This window comes from Apiospora aurea (assembly GCF_038362705.1).
Source record: "Apiospora aurea strain CBS 24483 chromosome Unknown utg000007l_segment0_segment0, whole genome shotgun sequence".
In the NCBI taxonomy this organism is placed as follows: domain Eukaryota; kingdom Fungi; phylum Ascomycota; class Sordariomycetes; order Amphisphaeriales; family Apiosporaceae; genus Apiospora; species Apiospora aurea.
The window spans coordinates 2,245,905-2,270,712 of NW_027117394.1; the positions used below are offsets into that span (position 1 = coordinate 2,245,905).

General features: G+C 52.9%; 7 protein-coding genes across 7 annotated transcripts; 4 read left to right on the top strand and 3 right to left on the bottom strand.

Moving 5' to 3' along the window:
- Nucleotides 1-489: 489 nt before the first annotated feature.
- PG986_010948 (G1/S-specific cyclin Pcl5) lies at nt 490-2,574 on the top strand (the record flags this gene model as incomplete). Its single annotated transcript, XM_066847170.1, has 2 exons — nt 490-874; nt 938-2,574. 2 exons carry the CDS (start codon nt 490-492, stop codon nt 2,572-2,574), a joined length of 2,022 nt encoding a protein of 673 aa, XP_066696661.1.
- Nucleotides 2,575-6,260: 3,686 nt separating this feature from the next.
- PG986_010949 (DEAD/DEAH box helicase) lies at nt 6,261-8,337 on the bottom strand (the record flags this gene model as incomplete). The annotated part of the gene is made up of 5 exons (XM_066847171.1): nt 6,261-6,649; nt 6,701-7,192; nt 7,248-7,685; nt 7,736-7,935; nt 7,979-8,337. 5 exons carry the CDS (start codon nt 8,335-8,337, stop codon nt 6,261-6,263), a joined length of 1,878 nt encoding a protein of 625 aa, XP_066696662.1.
- A 2,149-nt stretch (nt 8,338-10,486) lies between these two features.
- On the bottom strand, nt 10,487-11,617 carry PG986_010950 (rRNA processing protein; the record flags this gene model as incomplete). Its single annotated transcript, XM_066847172.1, has 3 exons — nt 10,487-10,933; nt 10,965-11,419; nt 11,497-11,617. The coding sequence occupies 3 exons, from the start codon at nt 11,615-11,617 to the stop codon at nt 10,487-10,489; spliced, it is 1,023 nt and encodes a 340-aa protein (XP_066696663.1).
- Nucleotides 11,618-11,961: 344 nt separating this feature from the next.
- Nucleotides 11,962-12,534, top strand: PG986_010951 (uncharacterized protein; the record flags this gene model as incomplete). Its single annotated transcript, XM_066847173.1, has 3 exons — nt 11,962-11,979; nt 12,046-12,369; nt 12,430-12,534. 3 exons carry the CDS (start codon nt 11,962-11,964, stop codon nt 12,532-12,534), a joined length of 447 nt encoding a protein of 148 aa, XP_066696664.1.
- A 2,448-nt stretch (nt 12,535-14,982) lies between these two features.
- Nucleotides 14,983-19,066, top strand: PG986_010952 (uncharacterized protein; the record flags this gene model as incomplete). The annotated part of the gene is made up of 5 exons (XM_066847174.1): nt 14,983-15,346; nt 15,716-15,990; nt 16,190-17,816; nt 17,872-18,375; nt 18,435-19,066. The coding sequence occupies 5 exons, from the start codon at nt 14,983-14,985 to the stop codon at nt 19,064-19,066; spliced, it is 3,402 nt and encodes a 1,133-aa protein (XP_066696665.1).
- A 1,438-nt stretch (nt 19,067-20,504) lies between these two features.
- On the bottom strand, nt 20,505-21,606 carry PG986_010953 (uncharacterized protein; the record flags this gene model as incomplete). Its single annotated transcript, XM_066847175.1, has 2 exons — nt 20,505-21,149; nt 21,211-21,606. The coding sequence occupies 2 exons, from the start codon at nt 21,604-21,606 to the stop codon at nt 20,505-20,507; spliced, it is 1,041 nt and encodes a 346-aa protein (XP_066696666.1).
- A 762-nt stretch (nt 21,607-22,368) lies between these two features.
- On the top strand, nt 22,369-24,120 carry PG986_010954 (Mitochondrial inner membrane magnesium transporter; the record flags this gene model as incomplete). Its single annotated transcript, XM_066847176.1, has 3 exons — nt 22,369-22,959; nt 23,027-23,655; nt 23,715-24,120. 3 exons carry the CDS (start codon nt 22,369-22,371, stop codon nt 24,118-24,120), a joined length of 1,626 nt encoding a protein of 541 aa, XP_066696667.1.
- Nucleotides 24,121-24,808: the final 688 nt, after the last annotated feature.

The following is a 24,808-nucleotide window of genomic DNA, read 5'->3' on the forward strand; positions in this document are numbered from 1 at the left end:
CGACGTCACCAATAATCGCAACCGCATTGCACACGCAAATACAACCTGGTACTACCTGTCTCGACCCTCGCACCCTCGGCTCCACCTGCTCCCTTTTGGTGATATCGTGGGCTTTGGAAGAAGACAACTAGCTAGAAGGCTTGATGCGTTCCTAGCTGTGCTTCTGCCTCTACCCCGTCGCCTCGACATATGATCTTGTAGTCGAAACACCACGGCCACACGATGATTCTTGCGAAAACGTTCTATTCTACTCCAGTCGCCTCTTCCGCCTCGTCTTCCGGTCTGATCGCTCGTGTATACTCGGTTTCGAACCCCTCGTTCTAATATCCGAATCTTCTTCGATTTTGTTTCTTGACAGCCCCTTTGCGCGCTGTTGAGAGATCCTTCTGTCGATAGAAATCCACGACATATTCTAGACTTACGGTCGACTCTGCGGTTAACGGCGGCTGGAGGTAGATTCTCCTTGTGTCACCCTCCACCACCTTCAAGATGATGTGCAGCGATAATGATTCGCTGGCCTTCATCAAGTCCCTCCACCATGGGCCCTACAACTCCTCAGTAGCCTCCTCGGCTTCCTCCTCTTCGGCTTCGGTATGGTCCGATGCCTCTTCTCAACATTCCGACGACACCTCTATTACTGCCCCTACCTCCGATGTGTCTGAGCCATGCGACGCTTACTGCCACTCGCAAGCGTCTATTCGCCAGGCGCAGATCACCACTTCTTGGGTGAAGCAGGCCCAACAGCCGCAGCTCAAGATTGAAGTCCCCCAGGAGGTTCGCCAGAACCCTAGGCGTACCTCAAACAGGCCTGGATGCCCTCCTGTTCTCATGCGCCAAAGCGATCGAAAGGTCAACTTTGTCGATAACCTCGTTGGTAAGCCATGACTCGAAACTACAATCCTGTTCCCCTGGGACTCCCGCTCAACATCAACTTTAGATTCATCGACACAAATCGTGGAGGCCATATGGCCACTGTCCTCAGTGGTTTACCGAGCTGAGATGGGAAGCAAGGCCGTGTTACCTCTGCGGACTTTCATCCAAGAAACCCTTCGCCGATCTCGCACGAGCTATTCTACTCTACAGGTAGCCTTGTATTACTTGATACTAATCAAACCCCACGTACCTAAGCATGACTTCACCATGGAACAGCCGGACGATATCCATTCCAGCAGGGTCCTTCAATGCGGTCGGCGTATGTTCCTGGCTGCCTTGATCCTGGCTTCCAAGTACTTGCAAGATCGCAACTACTCCGCGCGCGCTTGGAGCAAGATCTCGGGACTGGCAACTCAAGAAATCAACCAAAACGAGATGGCGTTCTTGCTCGCGGTCAACTGGAAGCTCCACATCACCGACGACGTCTTTCAACGATGGACCGAAATCGTGCTGAAGTACATCCCGTCGCAGCCTCCTTCGCCAGGCGCTTTGTATCCGCAGGCACATGAGCGCGAGGTCCAAGACTGGAAGAATCTCATTCTGAGATTGAACCCTGGCCTGGACAATATCGAAGGGCTCCTGCCTTCGATGTCAATGCACATTGCATCTCGCCAGGAAGTGTCGCCCGTGTCGCCCGGATCCGCCATCCCGGCTTCGCGCGAACGCGCCGCTGCGTTTGGCTGCGAATCCAACGAGGTTACGCCGACCCCCAAGAGCTATCAAACCCCCATGATCATGGAACCGTCTCCTGCCGCTGTGTATGCTTCTGGCCACCATGCCCCAGCTCTTGGGCTTCTGCCTACCCCGCGTCTCACCCCACAGATGACGGGTTTCAGCACTCCTGCCGTGAATGCTGCTTCCTCTCTTCTTGGCGGAAGGGGCTCTATGGGCTATGCCATGGCCCAAGTCTCGAATGTATGCGCTTCGCAGACTTTGGACCGGTGGCCTGCCGCGATGGGAACCTCGCCCCAGGGATACAGCACCATGCGCCGCTCGTCTCTTGCCAACTCAATCTCTACTGCTTCTTCGCCAGAGTCGATGATTTCGGATTCGTCCCGTACTTCCCGCTCATCTTCCATCTCGTCAGCTTCGTCGTTGGTCAACGCGCCGTCCACCAAATTGGATGTTCAGGCGCGATGCCGGTACGCGAAGCTGTGCAATGAGAGATACAGCGTGAGGCCGGCCATTGCCTCGGTTCCCGAAGACTACGAAGAGAACTGCCTCTCGTCCTCGCCCGAGTCCTACACTGGCCCCATGGGCAAGGACTTGTTGGACATGTCATTAGATACACCCTTGGCACGCACAAGTTGCGAAGCGGACGACGCGGCCGACGCTGCCCGCGCTCTACAGGAACTACACAACTACCATCGTACCCATAGGGTCGGTGTCAAGCGGAGCAGGCCCTTGTCGATTGATAATTCTCTCCAGGAGAATGTCCGCGAGCTGTTGTGCAGTCAGCAGCACTCGAGCGAACCGCGAGAGTGGTCTGTCAATGCGATGCCCATCCACAACACGCAAGCGACTGGTCGAAAGCGAGTCTGCTACGCCTCCGACGTCCCTACGTCCTATTCCATCCCCTCGCTCCACCCAGCCGTTGGTGGAGCAGGCGGACCTGGCATGTGGGACGGCATCCTTAATTAGGAGAGAGAGTGTGTCAGCACTTCCTTTCTCCCGAGGAAGACTCTCACCACCCACCCAACGACATCTCCAGCCGCTTGTGACAATACCCATATATTTCCTTTGTTAAGGGGAGGGTTGAGATGGGCGCCGAGACTTTTGATACCAACTTGGAAGACATCTAGTTCAATAGAGATTAGATGGCGGCCAAGTAGAGGGAGAAAAGTGTGTTTGTTGTCTTGCATGCATTTCCAGGATCAGTCAGGTATTGGGGACTGCTTGGTGAAGGGGTAGCTGATGTACGTGTACGATTGAGAGAGAGAGAGAGTACGGAAGAGAGCGCTTTTTACTGAAGTCACGGTGTTTTGGAGCATATTCACACAAGTCTTTTTACATTTCGGAATAATGGATGGATATGGTCTGGGGCAAAGACCGGGCGGCAAGCCTGAGGAACCTGACAAGGCAGTCGGTTTTGACGCCTTGAGCCTTCGCAGCATTACTCGGAGTTCTACTACCATTTGGTATTCCGTGGCCACGGTCAAAAGCTGCGAAACGACGAGGAGTGGCAGGCAAGCGGCCGTCGAAAAGCGGACGCGTCCCCCCTGTCCACGACGGCGTCGAATCGAGCAAAGCAAAAAGCACATACATACATAGTATCTATCTGGCCTGAAAAGGTGTTGCGATTACGATGATCGAAAAGCTTGCAAGGACAAAGAAACTTGAGCAGGCCTGGAGAGAGAATACCCAACCTCGCAGATAAGATAGTATTAAAATATCAAAAAAAGGCTTCGAATGACAGCCAGCCAACAGCAAAACAGGTTTACTTTATTCTTCATGATTCGACGTTTCCATATTGTTCAACATGGCTGACGGTCGAGTGTTTTGGGCTGACGGCGAATAGTGTATCTCTGAACAGATGAGATGCCCATGAGAAGACGAAAGGAGAGGGAAAGAAGGAGAACCGTTGTTTTCTCTACCTTGGGACCCGGCGAGCCTGGCTGTCACTTGTTGTCACCCCCTCCCTCTGGCGCCCCTGGCTGTGTGTATGTGTATGACACAGCTCCGGCCAAGTGAGTCATCGCGGGGCTTTTTTTTTTAATCCCTCTTCCACCTCACCCATCCCATCTTTGGCACCAACAACAACCCCTGCAGCAGCCTATCGTCCATGCTTGGTTCGCTACGGGCTATGCACTACCATCTACCGCGCCATTGGCAAATTGCCATTTTAGGCAACGAACGCATGGGCACGCACCCCGTTCTACCCACCCACCTAGTATCATAACGTGTAAGTGAGTGAGTAGTGGTGTTGGTTCCCATCGTGAATTCTCGCCCCGCGAAACGCTTGGTTGGATTTCACGATCGGTACTACTTTGACCGCTGTCTGTCTATCTTAGGTAGGTATCATCAATGCTTTCTCATTAAATGTGGAGGAGCCACGGGGCGGCCGCCTGTGCCCCCCCTTGCCCCCTCATCAATGGTCATACCAAAAATAATAATAACAACCATGACAACGGGATTCGGTGTCGTCGCTCGTCGCCAGATCAACGAGTCCCTCCCATCTCTTGACTATCTCTCTATGGCGCGTGGCCCCTCTACGGGCGGGTGGCGATAGCTTCCTCCGCTGCCTAGGTATCCTGCCTGGCGCTTGGTTGTGGATGGCGACACGGGCAGACGGGGTGTATATTTGTCAATGGGCTCTCGGGTGGGCCAAGACATTGTCCACGCAATACATGCTTTGTCGGCAATATGGGTTATTAGGTAAGTGACCCCTAACATTGGGTCGATAGGCAGGTAGGCACTTGTTGCAGATCACGTTTCGCATTAGGTAGGTCGTGAGATACAAATGTCGTGTCTTCATCGGTTTGTAAGAAGGACATGCATGCTAACCGTCTCTTGCTTCTTGGATGATGCCGGAAAAGCGGTTCGCCAACTGGGATGGTGTTCACTCGGGTTGTTCATTCGGTCATCGCCAATAGGAACGAGGTCCCATTCTCGGCGAGTTGTATATGTTACAAATAGACACGTAGAATCGAGACCATTCATCTATCAACCAGTTCATCGCTCGTGAATGCCACAAACGTCAATGCACACCTCCGGCCCCTTATGGCATGTCCAAACCTGCTTTTGAGTGCTTTCCCCCATTCCCGCCTCTCCCAAGCACAAGATGGAGCTGTATGGCTCCAGTCCCGGATTTCGACTACTTACTTACCCCTTAGGTAAGTAGCCGCGTGGAACTTTTTGTAGCACAATGTCGCGAGAAGTACAGGATGCATGTTGCCCCTTCCGCTTCCTCCCCGGTATGGCCTTCTCAGATGACGCTGATACCCAAGTGCGGAAAGGAGCTCGGGTTGGCGACTTCGTACACTGCCTACCTACTCGTAGTGGAATGATTGGTCTCTCTAACGATTCTCTCTGGGGGGACACGGGTCAACTGAGCCTGGGAATCGATGATTCATAGCGAACCACTCCCTCTCGGGGTTTTCCCGTCGCTTCTCAGACACAGAAAGATAGATCGTGCCCTGTATTCCCATGGACATCTGATCTGGCTGGCAAAAGTCTCCCTGGTCTAGAGGAGGCGCGCTCGTGAAGCAGCTTACTAGATTAGATGGCTGGCCCAACAGAAGCGGATACGCCACACCCATCCATGTCCGTATCCGTATCTCTGTCACTCTGTCCGTATTACTCCCCTCTGGCGATGCTGATGGGTCGTTCTTCTGGCAGGCAGACAGATGCTCCCGAATGAGTCACATCCGGGAGTAGCGGTGGTGGTGGCGGCGGCGAGAGATAAGGAGTAGTTTCTCCACGATACTTTCGCTAGCTTCTTGGTGGGTGTTGGACTGTTATGTCAAGTTGTTGGCTTGATGTGTGGCTTGATGCTGAAACTGGGAAAATTCTGCGCACCTTTGCTGTATTATAGAACATCCGTAGTAAAATCACACCATCCTGCTCGTATGGAGTAAAGCTGACCTTTCGGGCGAACCAGAGGGGTTACGGATGAAGAAGGCTGTCGGTCTGCCGGATAGGTATGGACTGGCCGGACCAATCTGTAATATTGCGAATTCACACTGTTGGACCGGCCCTTCCAGGTGTCGTCCGATCGCGTATCGAAACATCTCGGTCTTGAGCCCTGGACCATAATGACTGCAAAGAGGCCGTGTTTACCTATGGTGATAGGCATTAGCAAGACAGACGGCTGTGATGGTTAGTAATGGTCGAATTGGAAATATTAGCATTACGTTTCTGCCCACCTCGTCTCTTGCTAAACACAACCATGTCAAATACGAAAAACAAGTGTTCTGTCCATGAGTACCTATGAGAAGCGATCCTATTCAGATAGTAGTCGAGTCCCAAAAAAGAAAAGAGAAAGGGAAATGCAAGCACGTTAGGGGAGTTTTTTCTACCTTTTTTAATGTTTTTAGTCCAGAGATGAGAATTGCCATATCTCCATCTATCTAAGATGCTCATGCTATCTGAAAGCAGTATGCGATGAATCTCACATCAACGATACCATCTATGACCGCGATGATATCCCTAGGAGAAAAGTACGAACCACTTTAGACTCGTGATTACTCCCGATTCCAGGAACATTGAGAGTCAAGCCAATTCCATCTCAAAAACCGCATAGACCGATTCGCCTTCAGAACAGTGGTGTTGGTGCAGAATCTGCAGCATCGCCGAGGTGCATTTGCAAACAATCGCCGAGATGCTGTTTACCAGGCAGCAGCACCCTCATTCGAGGCACCACCTCCAAACGAAGCATCACCACCAAACGAAGCATCACCTCCAAACGAGGCGCCACCTCCAAAGGAGTCACCGCCACCACCCCAGGCGTTGTCTCCAGCGGAATCGCCAGCAGCACCCCAGGAGCCATCATCACCACCACCGGATCCACCAACAGCCTCATCCTCGATCTCATCAGAGTCGTAATCGAACTTGAGATTAGCGACCTCAGTACCCTCAGGAACCCACTGCTGCAGGAAATCGGGGATTTCCTGCTTCTGCTCAAGCAGATTGAAGGTCAGCTGTTCGGCCAATGGCTCATCACGCTCAGTGTAGAACGAGTAAGCAACACCTTCGTTGCCAATGCGACCAGTTCGACCTGATATTGTTAGCGCACGATCACGTACTAGCCAAGAACTCATCAACTTACCAATGCGGTGAGTGTACTCGGTAATGCCGCCATGGTCGGCATTGGGGAGGTCGTAGTTAATGACATGTCGAATGTTCTTCACGTCAATACCACGGGCAGAAACACCGGTGGTGACCAGGATGGGGGCTCTTCCAGTGCGGAAAGCGCGCATAGAGTCCTCGCGCTCGCGCTGAGTACGATCGGCATGCATCGAGGTGACAGGCATACCCTTGTGGAACAGGTAATCGTCAAGCTCATCGGCAGTGCGCTTGTTGTTGACGAAGATGATGGTGCGACCGGGCTTAAGGTCGAAGAGAAGATCGACAATGGCAGTCTTCTTGACGGTGTGATCAACCCAGATGATGTCTTGCTTGATGTTCTGATGGGTTGATCCAATTCGGCCGACACGGATGCGAACATGCGACTCAGCAAGGTGAGACTTGGCGAGCTTACGAACGGCCGCAGGGAAAGTGGCAGAGAAGAGCATGTACTTGATGTTGCCCTCCTCTTGTTCTGGCTTGGTGTCAGTAGATGAAACAAATTCCAATCGGATGTGAGGGTTACTTACCACCACCGCTCAGAATCTTGTTGAACTCCTCCTCCCAGTCCGCGTGAAGCATCTCGTCAGCCTCATCAATGACCATGTACTTGACGCGGCGCAGGGTCAAAACATGGGGGCGATCCATGAGATCAATCAGACGTCCCGGGGATGCGATGAGGATATCACATCCCTTTCCCAGCTGGTAGATTTGATCGCGCATGGGACCACCACCGTAAACGACACAAGGACGAAGCATTGTTCTATAGCAGAACTTGCGGGCCTCATTGAAGATCTGAACTGCAAGTTCACGAGTGGGAACAACCACAACGACCAAAGGTTCAGCTCGAACGGGTCCACAGCCAGACTCAAGGTCCGAAGGGCTGGGGCGAGGAGCGGCCAGCTTCTTAGCCTTGCCCATCAGGTGGTTGAGAATAGGCAGTAGATAAGCAGCGGTTTTGCCGGAACCTGAGAATGTATTAGACGGCAAACAAGACAGTGTCCAGGTGACTACTTACCGGTCTGGGCAATGGCAATGACATCATGACCCATCTTGATTGCAGGAATGCAATAACGTTGGATGGGTGTGGGAGTCTTGTAGCCGCACAGCTGAACGTTCTTGTACATGACGGGGTGCAGGCCAGCAGTCTCAAAGGTCTTGATAGGGACGATACGAGCCATGCCCTCTTGCTGGACCTCGATTTGAGCAATCCTAATACTGGTTAGCAAGGGGTCGGGTGAGCGGGGCAATCACTACTTACTTGTCGAACTGCTCACCGGGCTTGGAGCGGTCTTCAGGCTTGCCAAAGATGGCGACCTCCAGCTCAGGGTACTCAGGTCCAACATCACCCTCGTCACCGTCGAACAGGTAGACTGGGGCATTGCCATCCCACTCTCCAGTGTTGTCATCGCTGTAGTTGTACTGAGTGGGCTTCTCCCACTCATGCTTGGGAGCGTCGCGACGCTCGTAGGGGAAGGGAGGAGGGACAGCCTTGGCCTCCTCTGGCTCATCCAGAGCAGCTTGCATGTCGCCAGTGCCCCAGGCGTCACCGGCAGGGGCATCATTGACAGGCTCATTGGCGCCCCAGCCATTGTTGGATGAATCGCCGTTGAAGGACATCTTGACGAGTGTTGTCTGAGTTGGTACGAGACCTGCCGAGGGGGAAGAAAGTCAGTATCAATGAAAGAGTAGAGCGTATATTGCAGGATACTGATTCAGACAGGCTGTGGATGATCCATATAAGATACGTCTGCTGTATCCCCAATGGCTTGACCCAAACAAGTGGGAAAATGTTTGAAGGTAGATGTAGTAGTAACAGGTGTTGTAGCCTCGGGCTGACAGGATCACAAGGAGGATGAGTTCGCATTAAGCAATTGCCATGAAGAAAGTGAGAAGGAAAAGATAGAGTGATGAGAGGAAGGCAGGCCATGATTGAACTTACGTGAGGTGTGTAGACGAGGTCCTGTTGGGTGGTGACCAGCAGTTGATGAATACCTAAGGGCCAACTAAGATGAGCTGGTTGAATATGTTAGCCAACTTGAACAGACAACAAAATAATGGAACAGAGTTGGGTGGAGGCAGGCTTGAGAGGTGAGGCAGCATCAAGAAGGAAGGGCCAGTCCATATGGGAGTCGGTGACAGCAGATGGTTATGTTGGTCCTGACACATCCACAGCGATGAAGTGATTACCTTGGGGAAAGCACGTGTTGGTTGAAGCTGGCCAAGACGTGAGTGGGTTTGTTGATTACAAGAGGCAGAACCCAGAAAAGAACTTGGTACGTGATGTTGTGGGCAAGGAAAACAACACAATACGCGAGTGGAATATCTGGTATGATGGAAAGGCGCCAAATAATTTGGGAGAGGAAGTAGTACCCAAGACTTCGATGACCAGGACGACAGGCCACGAAAGGACAACCCCCAAGCGTCTGTTGCACGAGAAGATTGATATGTGTTGACCTGAAGTGGAGTGGCGCCTGCTCACCTTGGATGCGTATTGCGAAGTGAAGTGAGGTGTTGTGTTTACCTTGGACGGGAATAAGTGTTTACTTACCTTCCAAGGATGGTCGAAGCCCTGCCGCACTTCACCAGGCGACGTCCAGTGATGTGAATGATGACAGGGAAGGTGATGGATGTTGGAGAAGAAGAAAAAAAGAAATGGATGTAAGGGAAATTCTGGCTTACCTTTGCTTGCTTTGCTTGACCTTTCCAAGGTTGAGGTGCGATCTGCAAGATTTTCTCTGCTCGAGAAACCTCTTGCCTGACTTTGCGGGAAAAGGTGAAGAGGAGAGGAAGGAAAGAAGGGAAGGCAGAGAAGTGGGAGGTCCTTTTGTAGGGTTTGGAAAAAGACCTGGGTCCAGCCGGAATTCCCTGGAATCAACCGCTTGATGCCTGGGGCTTCCTCTGGTGGACTTGAATGCTTAGGAGTTTATGTGCCAACGCGTAGTGGGGAGAGAAAATTCCGGAAGGCAGGGCGTCGTCGATGGCTTCGGCGTCGGGATGGTGAAGGAGAGAAGAGGCGGGTATAAGTGAGGAAAGGGTGGTGATGGGTATTAGGCCAGGAAGGTGGGATGTATTTGTGTGTTTATATCCTTCAGGGAGAAGGCACGATGGGCCAGTTGGGACCAAATGCTATCTGGCGCACCTGCCGCCCCTTTCCAGTTGTTATATGGATAGCGTTTCAGAGATCGACTCTGAACAGGCGTATGGCTGTTTACATCTGCCAGTTTTCAATATTTACACATGTAGCATCGCGTTTCTTTGCACATCTGCAGGTGATGCCATGTACTGTAATCTCCAGTTACGGGCATCTACGCAATTCATTGGTTGTCTGTCATGTTCACTGGAGCCAGATTCTTTATATTTTTGAGGACCACCCGAGGCCCTTTGATGCAGCAGATGGCCCATCACATCAAAGAACACATGCTGGGTACGCAGCAAATGACTGTGAATGTGCAGCTCCAGGCGGAACTTCATGCTCTCGGACAGTGAACACTCTTTTCCCTGGACCCTGGGGTGTCTAGAACATATCTCGGTGTTGTTAGTAGTCGCGGGCCAACGCTGCTTCTTTCGAATACTTTGAGGATGGGCCAGGAAGAAAGGAGACACAGGGTGCCTGAGGAGCAGACCTTGATAACTATCCTCGAAATACGTGGTAAGAAATTGCAAGTGAAATACCGCAGATGCCTTAATGTTCATTCAATAGATCTTATGCTGGGAATTTTACGTGACTTTACTGTATTCATTCTTATGTGGGCATATGGCAGTTATTCTACATGATATACCCAGCCCATAACCGTTCATCATCATCATCAGTTCGTGAAGTGATTTCGTAGTCACCCATGCCCTCCCTCAAGACTTTGTCGAGGGTCGCGGCAGCTCGTCCAGCCAGGCCGCCCTCCTTCTTCGCAGCATCGACGCCAGTTGCAATGGCTTCGCCAAAGCGCCTTTGGTATACGTCCTGCCTATCCTCGCGATTCCGGTAGATCTCTCCATCCTCGTCTCGGGGCGGCTTGAACAAGCCCAGATAACCATAGGGGTCGGGGTTAGTAGGAAGACGACAGAAGTTTCCAAGCCAGTCTTCCGAAACCCAGGGCCGTGGCGACTCGGCCTTGAACCCGTACTCGAGGAATTTAGAGAGCACGAGCATCTGCCGCGGGAATGCCTGGCCGTGTTTCTTGGCGCCGAACGTAGTTCTGGGTGCAGAGGTCCAACCCCCCTTTACCCGGAGTCGGGACGGCACTCCTCACAGTCCACCCCAGGACGGAAGTGAGATCCTTCAGCGGTTTCACCCAGCACCCAGCCCCGGATACGACACTGTCTCCTGCGACATCGAGAAGCCATTCCATGTAATTCAGTCCATCGTCCTTGATGTCTTGGGTGATGTGTGTCATGGCACCACGAATGTACAGGATGACCTTTTCGACATGAGGCGCAACTTCGTCGGCTGGCAAAGCTTTCAATAGCTTCAACAGCTGAGCCCGGACGGACTTTGAGATGTCTGTCATCAGCGGAAGTATTTTGTTGAGCAGCGTGTGCGTGCCAACGGGATTGGTCGGAGGCGTCGTTGACAGCTGGCTCGTCAGATATGCCAAGGCATCTCGCCGTTGTGTGTCGGATCTTGAACCCGCAAGGGAGAAGAAATGCTTGAAACGGTCGTTGGCATCAGGGGCATCTTCAGTCAGTTGCTTGTTGATAACGATAGCTGGGGTGAGAGCATTAGCATATTGATCGTTGGGGCTCATTCGCCGAGGCCACAGCAAGTAGGATGAGGATAGATACCTTTGGATTTGAAGCTGGTATCCGTGAAATTGTCAGGCTTCGCCTTGGCCTTGCCGACCTTCAATTTGGGCTTCGCGAAGTCCTTCTTCTTCTCCGCCTTCTTCCTGTTGCTGGATCCCATCTTGGCCCAGGCATTTGGAAGACACACTTCCAATGAGAGACGCAGCGCAATGTCGTAATACCATACCTGGGCAGTTTCGCCGATCCGCCAGTAACTTTTTAGCGGTCAGTCGCGGCAGTTTTGCAGCGCATGTGCGAGTGTGGAGCAACAGCTGGCCATGTGGCTGGAGCTTGCTCCATATGTTTGATTGATTACATGCGGGAGCCCCGCGATACTCCTAATCAGTTAGATAGGAATCACCTGGGAACTATTCGTCACACGCATTTGCGAGAATTGAAGACTTCGGTTCACGTTTGATCGGCCAACGAGTCCTGCGCGGGATAGTCTTCGTACAGCCAATCAATATGGCAGATAAAACTCTTGTACGTTCCTGTCATGCAGCGCCTGTCTTTCCAGAATGCGCGTAACTGATGCTAAGTCCTATTAAGCCAGCCATCGCCAACGATACAATGGCCGATGCTCTCCATCGGCTATCGAAGAAGCCGGGCGTGAAAGCCTGGATCATGCTCGACCGTACATCCGGCGCTGTCATAAAGACCAATGGCCAGATTGCTGCCATCAGGCCAGCCCGTTCCGCGACCAGCACCACCGACTCGGCGACCTCCTTACCAACCCCTACTGGCGGCTCCTTCTCTGCCGAAGTCACCTCGGGCGGCGCAGACAATGAAACACAAGCGGCTCAGGAGCTCGGGAGCATGGTTTGGGGGTTCTTGAGCACTGCTGGAAGTTTGGTGCAAGAGATGGATACAGAGGTAAGGGGTTTTATCGACTACCAGACATATTGCGACAACGAGAGCTGACCGCTTCACTAGGATGAGCTGAAACTGTTACGACTGCGTACGAAAAAGCAGGAGCTCGTCATAGTCCCCGAATTAAAGTACATACTGGTCGTGATTCACGATACGCCACCGGCATGAGCATACCATCCCCAGGTGGCGCAAATACGAGGCCATTCCGAGAAAACGGGTTGGTACATGACCATAAATGCAGATCTCGAGTATGCCACCAGAGTAGGCTGAATATCTCTTGCAGTCGGCGACCTTTAGGAGGTTGCGACAGATTGGTGGCTTTCTTGGCGTCAGGAGTTTACTTGATAGATTGATACCCCGAAAATGACGCGCCGGATATATGAGAGAACGGGGAGTGCGGCTCGCAATCGAAATCGATTCTTCGGCGGTATGCAAACCAGTCATTGCCAAATCGTTGTGTTTCGTCAGAAGCTATAGAAAGCAGCATGCGATCCTGCGCCCCCAAATTACGAGTGACGGGTAATATGTCGACGAAGGGTAGAGCTTATGCGGCTAGTCAGCCGCCTCGCACCGACTTTGTGTCAAACAGCAGCACGATGCGTTTTCCTAGATAACCTCAACTCAAAGGACCCTTGCTTGGCCAGAGCCTCTCAGCTCAAGACATGCGAGGGCGCAGGCACAACGCGGAGACAAGACAGGAGAGGCTTGACGCCCCAAACTGCCTGTGCTTGCTCGGTCTCTCGGCTAAGTGCCTCTTGGGTAAGAGATATGGCACTTGGCAATTAGAGTTGGGTGCGTTAGTCGTTGGGACGGGGTAAAGTTTGGCCCCTTGAAATTGACTTATTCCTCCTTCTCAGGCAGCCGAAATAGACTGTACGACTCCGTACGAGGATAAGTATGGAATCGAGTCAGGGAAAAGCGGACGGCAACCTACTGTTCGGTAAGCTTTCTACAACTACGAGACTAGACCAACCATGATTAGTTGCCGGATCTAGTTGTAGGGCGCCCCGGGGCGGCGCATAGCAAAATCAAGCGTCAAGCATCCGCCGTTTAGATGGAGCCAATCCACACAGACCTTCTAGCAGTTCGTCAAGAGACTGCTGCAACACGAGATTACAGGGGGAAGCGGGATTTCAGCCTATCCGCCGGTAAACACATGAAACAGAGATTGCCGAATGCATCAACAGGGCTGAGCATTTGTACACACTCTCAAAAAGGGGATTCGCTGTTCTGTTATGCTGAGGACGATCCTACCGGCAATCGCAGCGGTGAATCATGACCTATGGAAGGTGCTAGTACAATAATCTGGAGCTGTCTGTTCCGGATCGCTGTCATCGACGGAATGGCTGGCGGTAAGCGGTAGCAAGGTATTAATCCATAAATATTATTCACATATGCACTAACTGCTCTAAGGCATGTGTGACAAGTCACCACTCAGGGTCTAGAAGCAGAGACACGAGCGAGTGCCGAAAACAGGGTCGACAACGTGAACTGTTCCAGGTTGCATTGCAGAGAAGTGGCCAAGATGATCCCGACCCGATTGCACGTTGACCTTACAGCCCACCAACCACTCTGGCCTGCTAGCAATGGAAGGACATGCAGTAGACGACAAAAACCGGTTCTTCGGTGGTCTATGCATACTTACTGAAACCGCCATCAATTGAACGATAGCTCTCAAGGGTTGAAGCCGGCGCGCTTTGGACAGCATCGGAAAGTTGCCGACGAGACCGTCTCTGCCTTCAGCCTCGGAAACCACCTGCGTGCCAATACTACTACAACTAACTACTGGCGGGGCGATATTGGCATATTTGATCTCTCTCTGGTCGATCCGATCATGGAGTATTCCCGACCAGCACCAGGGTCGGAGGACAAGTTAACCGCACGATGAAACATTGGCCGCCGAGGGCCAATGAAAGAGGCGGGCGCCCGTCCTGCGGGTCTCTATCCAGATGGTTGTTTGCTGAGCCATGTCTGCATCTGGCATCTGGCAATGCATCTGGACACTTCCTTGTTTTGCTCTGGCTGTTCCAGATTGCCCGTTGCCCTCTGGATGACCACGGTGGCTTGCAACGGCGCCTATGCCGTGGTATCAGATCGGTTGGTTCAGCCCACGTATGTATGATGGGGGAAGCAAGATTGGCGGGCTGCCCATAAGCTACATGTATGCATGCATGCATCATCTACTTGAGGCGAGCTAGTCAGCTCATAGAAAGTCCATGCTGTAAATAGGCCTGGTGTGGTGCGTACCAAAACGATGCTGGCAATACTTATTGCGGAAAGGCATCAACCTGAACCTGGCTTCCTGACGTGTTGAAACCAGAGAATAAGTGGCCAGTACCCATTGCTAACACACGAGGCTCGTCCCTCCCGGATCTGTGCTTCTGGGCCTACAGTATTGATCTATCTAAACCAGCACCTGGCGTTGACTGAATCCCGTCCACGCCCCTTCTCTGGCTCTATCCTCATCAACCGTCGTCGGAATCTTGCTGCATTCGTGCGACTAGGGGTTTCCCTCAAATATATCCTTGGCCAAGACCAAAGTTGGTGCTCTACTACCTACCACTCCGTGCAATTTGAAACCCGACGAAAAGCATGGAACAATAGCAGATCATCGTCATGTCTGGCGGTCTTGCTGAGAGAAGGAAGATGCTGTCCTTCACGGTATTCAAGCGTGGGGCACGCGATTTTATTAATAAACCCGACAAGCGAGAGCAGGCCCCAGCCGACGCCGGCAGAGGCCCGGCATTCGACAGCAACGTCAACGTCAATGCCAATGCCGATGCCAATGCCAATGCAAATGCGCAAGGGCAAGACCTAGGGCCCGACCAAGATGACAATGCGAAGCCGTTCAGCAAAAGACAGCCCTTGAAGGAACTAATCCGGCGGGCCACCGTGTCGCGGAGGGGGACGACCAGCCAAACTGCAGAGACGCCGGAGCGCCATGGCAACAACGACAACGGTAACTTCGCGCACGCGGTCGGTGAGTTTTAATGTTCCATCAGTCCGGCCTCGATTACATACTTGCAATCCCAAGTTCTCCAAGTTCTCCAAAGTCCCGAGCCCAGCCTGCCAGCTGCACAGTCGCCTGTTCGCACCTGGCGGCGTCACTTACAGTTGAGGCTACTGCTACCTAAGCAGCCGTAGTAGTCGATCCCCGACTCTCAGCTTCTCAAGTGAGGGGAGCACTGTCGCATGACCTCGGACGATGCCTGCATTGGTCCGAAATTCTGGTAGGAACTCGATTGCGGTATCAGACCATCATAGTGGACTTCTCGACCTCTTCCCTTCCGTCCCAATTTGCTTTTCTGGCAGGGGGCCGCTCGTAGCGGTGAATTGACACTAACCAAAGTATCCTCCCCATCACAGCACACCACCTCGAACAGCTCCCCACCGGTTTCAGCAGCTGCCGTGAGATCCCCACGCTCGCCCATTGATCCGAACAAGCCTTTGCCCTCTCCGCCTCCTCCTGGCACCGTCGACAAGGCAGATGGACAGCGAGCCGTCCCCAAGGTATTGAAACTCAAACGCATCATGGCCACTCTAAGCGACGTCGAGATCGAGAAGCTCTTCTCGGGTGCTCCACAATACTTCGCCCGTAGCCAGGGTCTCGGCACCGGAGCTCCGGTAAGCACCTTTTCCCGCCCGTTTCCGTCCCTCCATTGCCTACCCCCTTTCCTGATTCTGGCCGCCTTCCGGTTCCTGCGCGGTCGATGGATTGGGCGACAACTGCTGTTCGTCGTATGACGGCTGGCTCGGGAACGCGTCGTTCCCTCCCTGCCTACGTCCCCCTTTCCCAGAACATCGCTAACAGCAAGTGGTAAAGCATCCGTCTGTGGCGTTCCCATGGGATGAGGAATTGACCATCCGAGACTTGAGTGATCATACTCAAATAGAGCATGATGCATGGGGAAACGTTACAGCAAGTCCTCGGATCATTCACAGAGACCCTTGGTCTTGCAAATCACCAACCGGCAAGAAACGGCCTCACTTCAATTCGAAATGCTCCGAACGGCCGAACATGCTGAGCATGCAGGGGCTCGAAAAGGGCTCCCTGGGCTACCAAGCAGCTTTGGAGTTGGCTGTTGCCGATGCACTGCAGGACGAGCAGTACGGCTTTGACAGTTTGGGTGCCAAGTCTCACATCGTCGTTGACAGGCGCCAGCAGCTCGTCAATTCCAAAGATGGGCTACGGAGTCTTGATGAAGCTGACATCATGGAGCTACTAATCGGATGCGAGCAGAGGTACCAATCGGATCGCAAGGACAAGACGATGCGGCCGACTGAGCTTCATAATGAGCTTTTCTCAAAGATCCTTCACCCGCCAAGTAGGCTTGTCGATCCGAGCGATCCATGCAGCTTAGCCGGCCAGATTTATGCCTTGGTCAAGGTCCTTGCAGTCGCCAATGCTTGGATCGACTTTTCTCGTGTCGAATGGCGGATACGTCTTGGGCAAATTCTATGGGGCATCCCACTGGATGACGAGCTTGAGGACGGATCTTCCATCAACGAGGGAGTCGACGATCAGGACCGGACTGAAGAGCGTTACTGGCTCCTCATACAGCTGCTCCTGGCCTGCGAATTGCTTATTCGACTAGACATCATAACGGATGGTGATGAGTTTGGGGCAGCAAATCTGAGGATGGCGGAAATCCATCGGTTTGAAAAGGAGGCGAACGCTTCTGTAAGGTGGTCGCTGCTTCTCGCCCGCACTTGGCTCGAAAACATTACTGTTACCAAGACTGAAGCACCTCACTCGGGAGCTTCTACGCCGAAAGGCTGGCTCACGTCTCTGACAAACAAAATGTCCCTCAAACACGATCACATCGGGTCGCACTACGTCGGTTCTCACTATGTCGACTCCTCATTACGCCACCCAGAGTATTTGTATGCTATCAAAGGACGTTATACCGAGAGACAAGTTGAGGGTCTCGTGCAATTTGCGCGGAAACTACGCTGGCCAGACATTGAAACATATGTCACCGGTGTGTCTATCAATGCACCTGCAATGGCTCGGGCAACGCCTATCAATACGCCACTGGCTACCAGTGATACTGGTCGTTCTTCATATTTTGGCGGAGAAAGGAAACCCGGGGAAATCCAAAGAAAACCATCAAGAAGACGCAAAGTGGAAGCAGCGTTGCACCCTGCTGGCTGGCTATCGAAGTCATACTGCTCCGGGCTCATCCTGCCCGGCGAAGCCTTGTCACACTTCCTCATGTCTACACTACTTGAGAATGACCAAGACGCCATGTTTAAATTGGGACCTATGTCAAACCTATGCGGCGGGTTTATTTATCGCGGCAAGAGCTTCTGGAGCACCGCCTGTGTCGTTGGGCGTGTCTTGGCTGCCGGACGAGGGGCAGCTGAGTGTATGGGCTGGATTAGCACGGACGTTACTCCCGAAAACATGAGCGACAGGTGGCTTAACATCAATGTTGAGGACATTCCTGGTAAGTGTCGGCCGCTCCCGCAAACTTCACCGAGCAATCCACTGACAGTTTCCAGATGACGTCTCGCGCACCGGGAGAAAGGCTCGTCTCTGGGGCAAGACGATCGTTGAGCGCGAGTCTGACGTCCTCGGAGATGCTGACCCCTCAAATGTCCTACCAGCGGATTTCATCATCCCCCTTGAAAACAACTATGCAGAACCACCACCCTCGAATATCAGGATCGAGCTGAGATCGCTAGATCTCCTTGCCCCTGTGGACAGTGCTCACTCAACACCAACTACCGAGAGAGACATGGCCCCCTTCTCCGACTCCAGCACCGTCTCTGCAATTCACACCTATCCTGCTACAACATCTTTCACCATGACCCACGACTCGCTAGAACAGGGTCAAGACCATGATTTCTCTCTGGCAAAAGATGTATACTTTGTTACCGCACATCCCTGTGTACCATCAAGCCGCGTTAAACTTCTCAAGTCGCCGTCAAGTCCGACGATACAGCAGGTAGATGTAGAGGGCCACGATTGGAACAGCAAAGCCCCGAGCTCAGCTTATATCACTGGTATGTCACTCTTGCAGCATTCTGTAGGACTACGACCACGCTGCTAACAATCCCACTAGGCCACCCGCTTCACAAGTTTTATTCATACACATCCATCCACTTGACAGAGCTCTTGAATAAATCCAATGCAACCCTTGAAGACCTCGTCGGCGCTAACCCGATCGACCCGTCACCCAGGAGGAGGGCCTCTTCCACACCGCGGCCGTCGCGTGTGCTCGTCATCGACTGCATCACGGGCTTTGCGCCACCAACATCGCCCGAGATGGCATCGCTGTCCCGTGTCAGCTCCATCTCAGCCGAGTTCGGGCTCGAGCCCTTGTCCGGATCAACTCCGTCGCCCCGGCTGCAAAACCCTCCCCGTGGTAACAACGGTGGTGGTGGCGACTCGGCAGCATCAGAGCGGCCGCCACTGAACAGCACCGCAACCTCGGTGTCTTCGGCGTCGTCTTCGTCGTTTGGGGGCCGCCGGACTTCCAGGATCGACCCTCCTCCTACCCCCGGGGCCGAGTCCAAGATGCGCATCCCCTCGCGCCGGAGGCAGTTCGGCTCGGACCTCGAGGTCATGGTCCGGGCGCTCTGTGCCGAGAGGGGCTGGAATGCCATCGTCAGCCGGCGCAGGCGCGGCTGCCTGGCCTGCGCGATCCGCGAGGCGGGCGCGCTGGGATGGAGAGTCGTTATCCGGGTTGAGTGAGGTAGTAGCAGCACCTATATGTATATAAAACGCCATGTTCCAAAATATGTTTGAAACGAAACGGCACAGTGTATGTTTGTAGGTTTAGGCGTGCTGGGTATCCGTCTGACGCGGAGTCAGGAATCGGAACGTTCTTTCTTTAAACTCTAGTTGTGGACTTTCATCGTAGCGGGCGTTTTATGGGTAAAAGATACGGATATCAGGGAATAGGATCGTTCATCACCATCGTTATTTGCAAACAGAACATCAAGGAAACAGAGACCGTAAAGAAAAGGAAAACAATAAGAAAGAAGAAGAAACAAGCCTCCGCGTGCATGCATACTTGTTTTGTTTGTCTTTATTCTCATCGATATACGGGGCATACTTTAAGGAGCCTCTACCCTTTGGTGTCATGTGGGCTATCGGTCTGTGTTGGTATACGAGTGATACATCTTTCTCCCCTTTCCGAGATACCATTTAGAATATCCAAAACGAGAGGCAATACAACTACAAGAAGATCCCCCTTTTTACATGACGTTACCCGAGCGAAACTCAGTATCCTGCGCCGGTGTGTGTATATTTGTTTTTACGCCTACCATTGCTGGAAAGGAGTAATACTATTGCATGGTTCTGTGCGGCGGTGTCTACTTAAGTTCACATAGGATGCATTACCTGGTTGTTCATGTCCAAGTGCCGATTGACTCCAAACCCGGAGGGCACCTCAGTCCTGCCTGCGTAGCCATTGCTATGCACCAACCTAGAATAATATGTTGTTTACCCACCTGGCTTACCATAACCCCCTCTTAGCTTGAATAGTATGGACATTTAGCGAAATAGGAAAACCCAACACAGCAGTATATCTGTCCATAGTGCACGGGAAACACAATGGGGAACGTGGTATTTCACCATTTCTATCTTGATATATGCCTATGCTGAACCCCCAACGCCGCGCTCTAATTGAGTATATGCGTTGACAACCAACGCTGCAGTGGTCGACGTTTATGGGCCATTTTCTGCTGGAGATACATAGCATGGTCTCTGCTGTCGGCCCTCGCATCTTCTTGTTGCTCCTTAGAGAGACAGAGACATGAGAGCTAGCAAATATTTTGACCAGGCCGCCTCTACCGAAACGTCCACTGTACACCTAGTGCTCTCTGATCAGGAACCGTTGCTGTCAAATTATGGAAACCAGTATAACTTTTGGTCGCAGTAGGGTGTAATAGATCAACCTGGCTCGTGGAATCGTACAAAGAGACTAGCTCAACGCTGGTGACATTCTGGTCGGATACGGCAGGATGTGTCCGAGGCTCTCGAAGCTTCCTACAAAGAAAGCCGCCAGTGGTATCATATCCCTGCAGCACTGGGGTGGCATGGTACTAAATAACCCAAGGGTCTGACAAGCTCATGGCAAGCGGTACCATGCATCGATGACCGTCACAGATCAAGCATTGCGGGCCAGTTATAATGATTCGGCACTCCACTTTGAAGCGATCATATAATAAACCGCTTGATATTTCAGGCGTGCTTCATCTGGAACACGACCTGCCCGCTCGAACAAATCTCCCAGCTCCTTGGCCAAAACGTTCTTGGGCCAATGGTCGGCCCCGCCGAGCTTGAGGAGTAGCCGAATGACGGGAATATTAATGCGGCCCGTGGCTGGCTCGGTCTCTTCGGACAAGGCCGTATGGTAGCCCTCAAGCGTCACCTCCCAAGTTTGGGTGGCGGAAAGACGGGCGCCTGCCCGGACCAGCCAGAAGAGCTTCTGGACGGCAGCCTCGTCCCAGGGCCCTGTCAGCAGCTTCTCAGGGATCTCCGTGTCGCAGTGCACCTCGATCAGGCTGGTGTGATCGCCGAGATAGGTCATGTTGTGTGCTGACTTGGCCACGAAGGAGTCGTAGTCATGCAGGAAGTAGGCCATGCCCGACGGCGGTGTGATTCCCTTAAGACCGTCGGGGTCGCTGGAATCTAGCCTGTTGGGTGTATTCGGGCTGCCCCATAGCTTCTCATGCTGGAAGAATCGGTCCCTTCCGTGGCGCTTAACCCAGAGGTCCCAGCATTCCATGATGAAGGAGACGTCGACCCATGAGTACTCCAAGAGAGAAGACTAGTTTTGTGGGGTCAGCAGACATGGCAATCAAGCGTAAGTTGGATATGCTCATACTCACCTGGAATTCAGGACTGCCGCCAAAACGCGAGGAATCCTCTTGCCAGCCGTAGTAGCTCTTGACTCCGGGGCCAGACTTCAGGCATCCAAACCAAACATCCCAGGTTGGGCCAAAGGCGTTGAGGAAGGTGGCTCGTCGCGTGGCAGGCCCAGAGAGCATGTGGCCTATTCGTGGACTGGCCTTGGCAAGGTTGGCGGTCTCGCTGGCCCAGAAGATGCGTTCGAGGATCTCGAGAGGGAGTTCTCTCTCAAGATAGGAGCCCTTGGGCTTGCTGGGTTTCGACTTGTGCTTCTTCATTGCCGGGTGGCGGGCTACGTCTCTTTTGGCCTTCTTGGAGGGTGGTGGCTCACCCTTCTTGCGGCGCTTGCCCGGAATCCGGATAGGAGTTAATTCCATATGAGGCCCTCTTTCCCTTCCTTCCTTTTTATTTGTTGGTTTCCTTAGTCAGTCGATGGGTGTCGCCTGCTTGGCTAGGCGAGGCCTGGTGGGTGAACCCCAACTAATAATGTAGAGGCCAACTGGTTTCCTTGTTTAAGACAAAGTCGCCACATTTCCGTGAACTACGCAACCTCCTGACCAGAGTTTGGGTGTCGAGCAGGTCAGGTTGACTTTGAGAGGTGCCGGAAGACTGATATCGTCCCGCGGGGCTTCTACAGCGAACCACGGCCCTTTCCCCTCGTATGAGGTGCGTTGCAAGCTCGCCCTGGCTGTTTGCTCTTCGCGACGTCGTGAATGTAAGTGCAAGCAAGGACTTACTTACATGCCGGAAAATTGTCGGATGTCAACTCCAAAGGGCCCCTTCAGCGGTGGCAGGCCAGCGCCTGACCAAACCTTTTTCAGCTTCCAAGCTTTCTCATGGGCCTGAAGATGCGCCAACGCAACGGAAACGGCCGTGCGTCATGAGTGGGTTTTAGCGCCTCGCCTTATCCGTCATTCAGTGAGTGATAGGCGCCTGTGAATTGATTAGTAGCAATCAATTACGCCTGGGACTTGCTGGAAATTTTCTATGCGAATGCAACCCCCCCCTGCTGTGACGCCATAACCAGATTTTGGCTGCCAGCAAACGCGCTGGACGACATCAAAGACAGCCAGTGTTGTGCTGCAGTCATGCGATAGCCAAGCAGCATCAGTTACTTGCCCGTCTCCCGCGTATCCAAGATGGCAACCGCTCGTTTGCCCGTGCCTTCTCGTGGACTGCTTCGCTTTCTCCGCCTGCAAACAGAGAACCTCAGCTTCTTCAGCCAGAACCATGGCCACCTCGGGCCTCACTCGTCGGGAGTCTTTTGCGCAGCCAGGAAGCAGCTGAGGCCTTCAAGGACAGGCTGCGCATCCCTGGGACAAGACGGCCCTCGCCTGCACTCGAGCCTGGTCAATCTGGAGCAACTGCTGCAGAAACGCACCCCTCGCGCCTCTCCGAACCCTCGACCGAGACAGTCCACCCTCTTTTCGACAGAAAATGGGGCGCGATGGGGCTCTTCAGACCAGCAGTCCGACCCTACCGCTTGCAAGCAAACATGGCAAGAGAAGTTATGGGGAAACCGGCCAAGGAAGCCGCCCGCTTCTAAACTAAAGCCTGAGGACATACCCGAAACCGACGGCGAGGGGGAGAACAACTCCATGTTTAATAAGCGCCGACAGCTCAGCTCAAAGGCTGCCCTCGAGCCCCGGCTACGTTGCACAGAGGTGGATGAGAACGGCGATGCAGTCTTGGTAGACAGCGAGTTCAAGAAAAGCGAACTTGTCGCAAGGGTAAGCAAGCGCGCCACCCGTCCAGTCCACACTGGAGCCTTTGGGTAGTTGCTGATATTCAGTGCAGTTTGGACTGTTGCCGCGTGATCTGCGCAAGATCGATTCGTCCAATCTACCGCACATATTGGTCCGGGAGAGAGCTATCCTCTTGAACCTGCTCCACCTCCGTGTTCTTATTACTCACAACCGAGTCTTGCTATTCGATGTGTACGGTTCCAAGAGCTCGTACCCCCAGTCGGCATTCATGTATGACCTACACCATAAGCTACACAACAAGGCTCCTGCGACCAGCGGAGGGCTGTCCTACGAATTCCGTGCCCTGGAAGCCGTGCTTCAGTCTGTAACGCAGGAGCTTGAGTCGGACTTCGAGGCCGTCCGCGACCCCGTCATTCGCATCCTCAGTGACCTGGAAGATGATATCGATCGCCACAAACTACGTGTCCTGCTGATTCTATCCAAGCGGGTAACTACCTTTGAGCAGAAGGCCAAGTTGGTGCGGGACGCTATCGAGGATCTCCTCGAGGCAGACGACGATCTTGCCGCCATGTATCTGACTGAGAAGACACACGATATCTACCGGGCACCTGACGACCACACTGACGTCGAGTTGCTGTTGGAGTCCTACCATAAGTTCTGCGACGAAATTGTGCAAGAATCCGGCAATTTGGTGTCTGGCATCAGAAATACCGAAGAAATGTGAGTCGTGATACACACTGCTTCCAACACCAGAGCACGTCATGCTGACAAAATCCTAGTATCCGGGCGATCCTTGACGCAAACCGAAACGCTCTCATGCTTCTCGAGTTGAAGTTCAGCGTGGGTACGCTTGGCCTGGCCATGGGTACCTTCATTGCGGGCCTTTACGGAATGAACCTGGAGAACTTCATCGAGGAGACCAACTGGGGCTTCGGCGCCGTCACGGGTGTTAGCGTCATCCTCTCGATCTGGGTTTGCGTGATCGGCATGAAGCGCCTCCGCAGCCTGCAGCGCGTCAAGATGCAGGGCACCGACCGCCGCGGCGTCGAGCAGGGCTACCACTGGTTCCAGGACGACGGTCACGCAGGCCTTCTCGACCCCCGCAGCCGCGAGAAGCTTCGCCGCATGAACATGATGAAGAATCAGCATACAACTAGCAAGAGGAGATGGTGGATGGGAGCGTAAAGGACGCCACCGATCCAGCGATATTCTTGTTTATTGGTTTCACATGAGCACAGGGGACTGGCTGGCCTTGGCGAGGCCAATAGAGACCCCTACTATTGTAAAGAGTCGAGGACCTGTATATATTTATGCCCAGAAGACCTGGCTATCACTACGTGTATAAAACGATGGGTTACGGAGAGATGTACGAATACTTACGAATGGCAGGCAATGCGCTGATAGTTGACGACTCCCAGCTTTGAAATACAACCATATGACCAGAATAAATCCTGTTTTTGTGCATATGTGGTTCGTTTTTAAACGCACTTGACTATATAGCCATCAGACTTGTATTCCATGTAGTCAGATAAATATAAGTCTCATACAGAGGTGCAACGATTGCTTCATCATATCTCATGCCCCAGTAACAACACAAGGATACCCCCCCTTTCTTTCTTCAAAACTGAGAAGCCAAGCCGTCAAAGACGGGTCTCGGCTACTTTCTTAGCTTTATGGCATGTAAGCACCACTATATTTGGCGTAAAGGGATGTGGAGTTGTAAGAAAGCAAGCAATGCTCGTTGCGAAACTATACAGTGCCACTCACGCCATCGCTGAGCCTGATGGGGCAGAGTAGAGACAAGAAGTAAGTCGGCTAGCTTTGCTTACGGGCTCTACATATTGATGTGGCTCGGCGCGCCGGCGAGGAACAT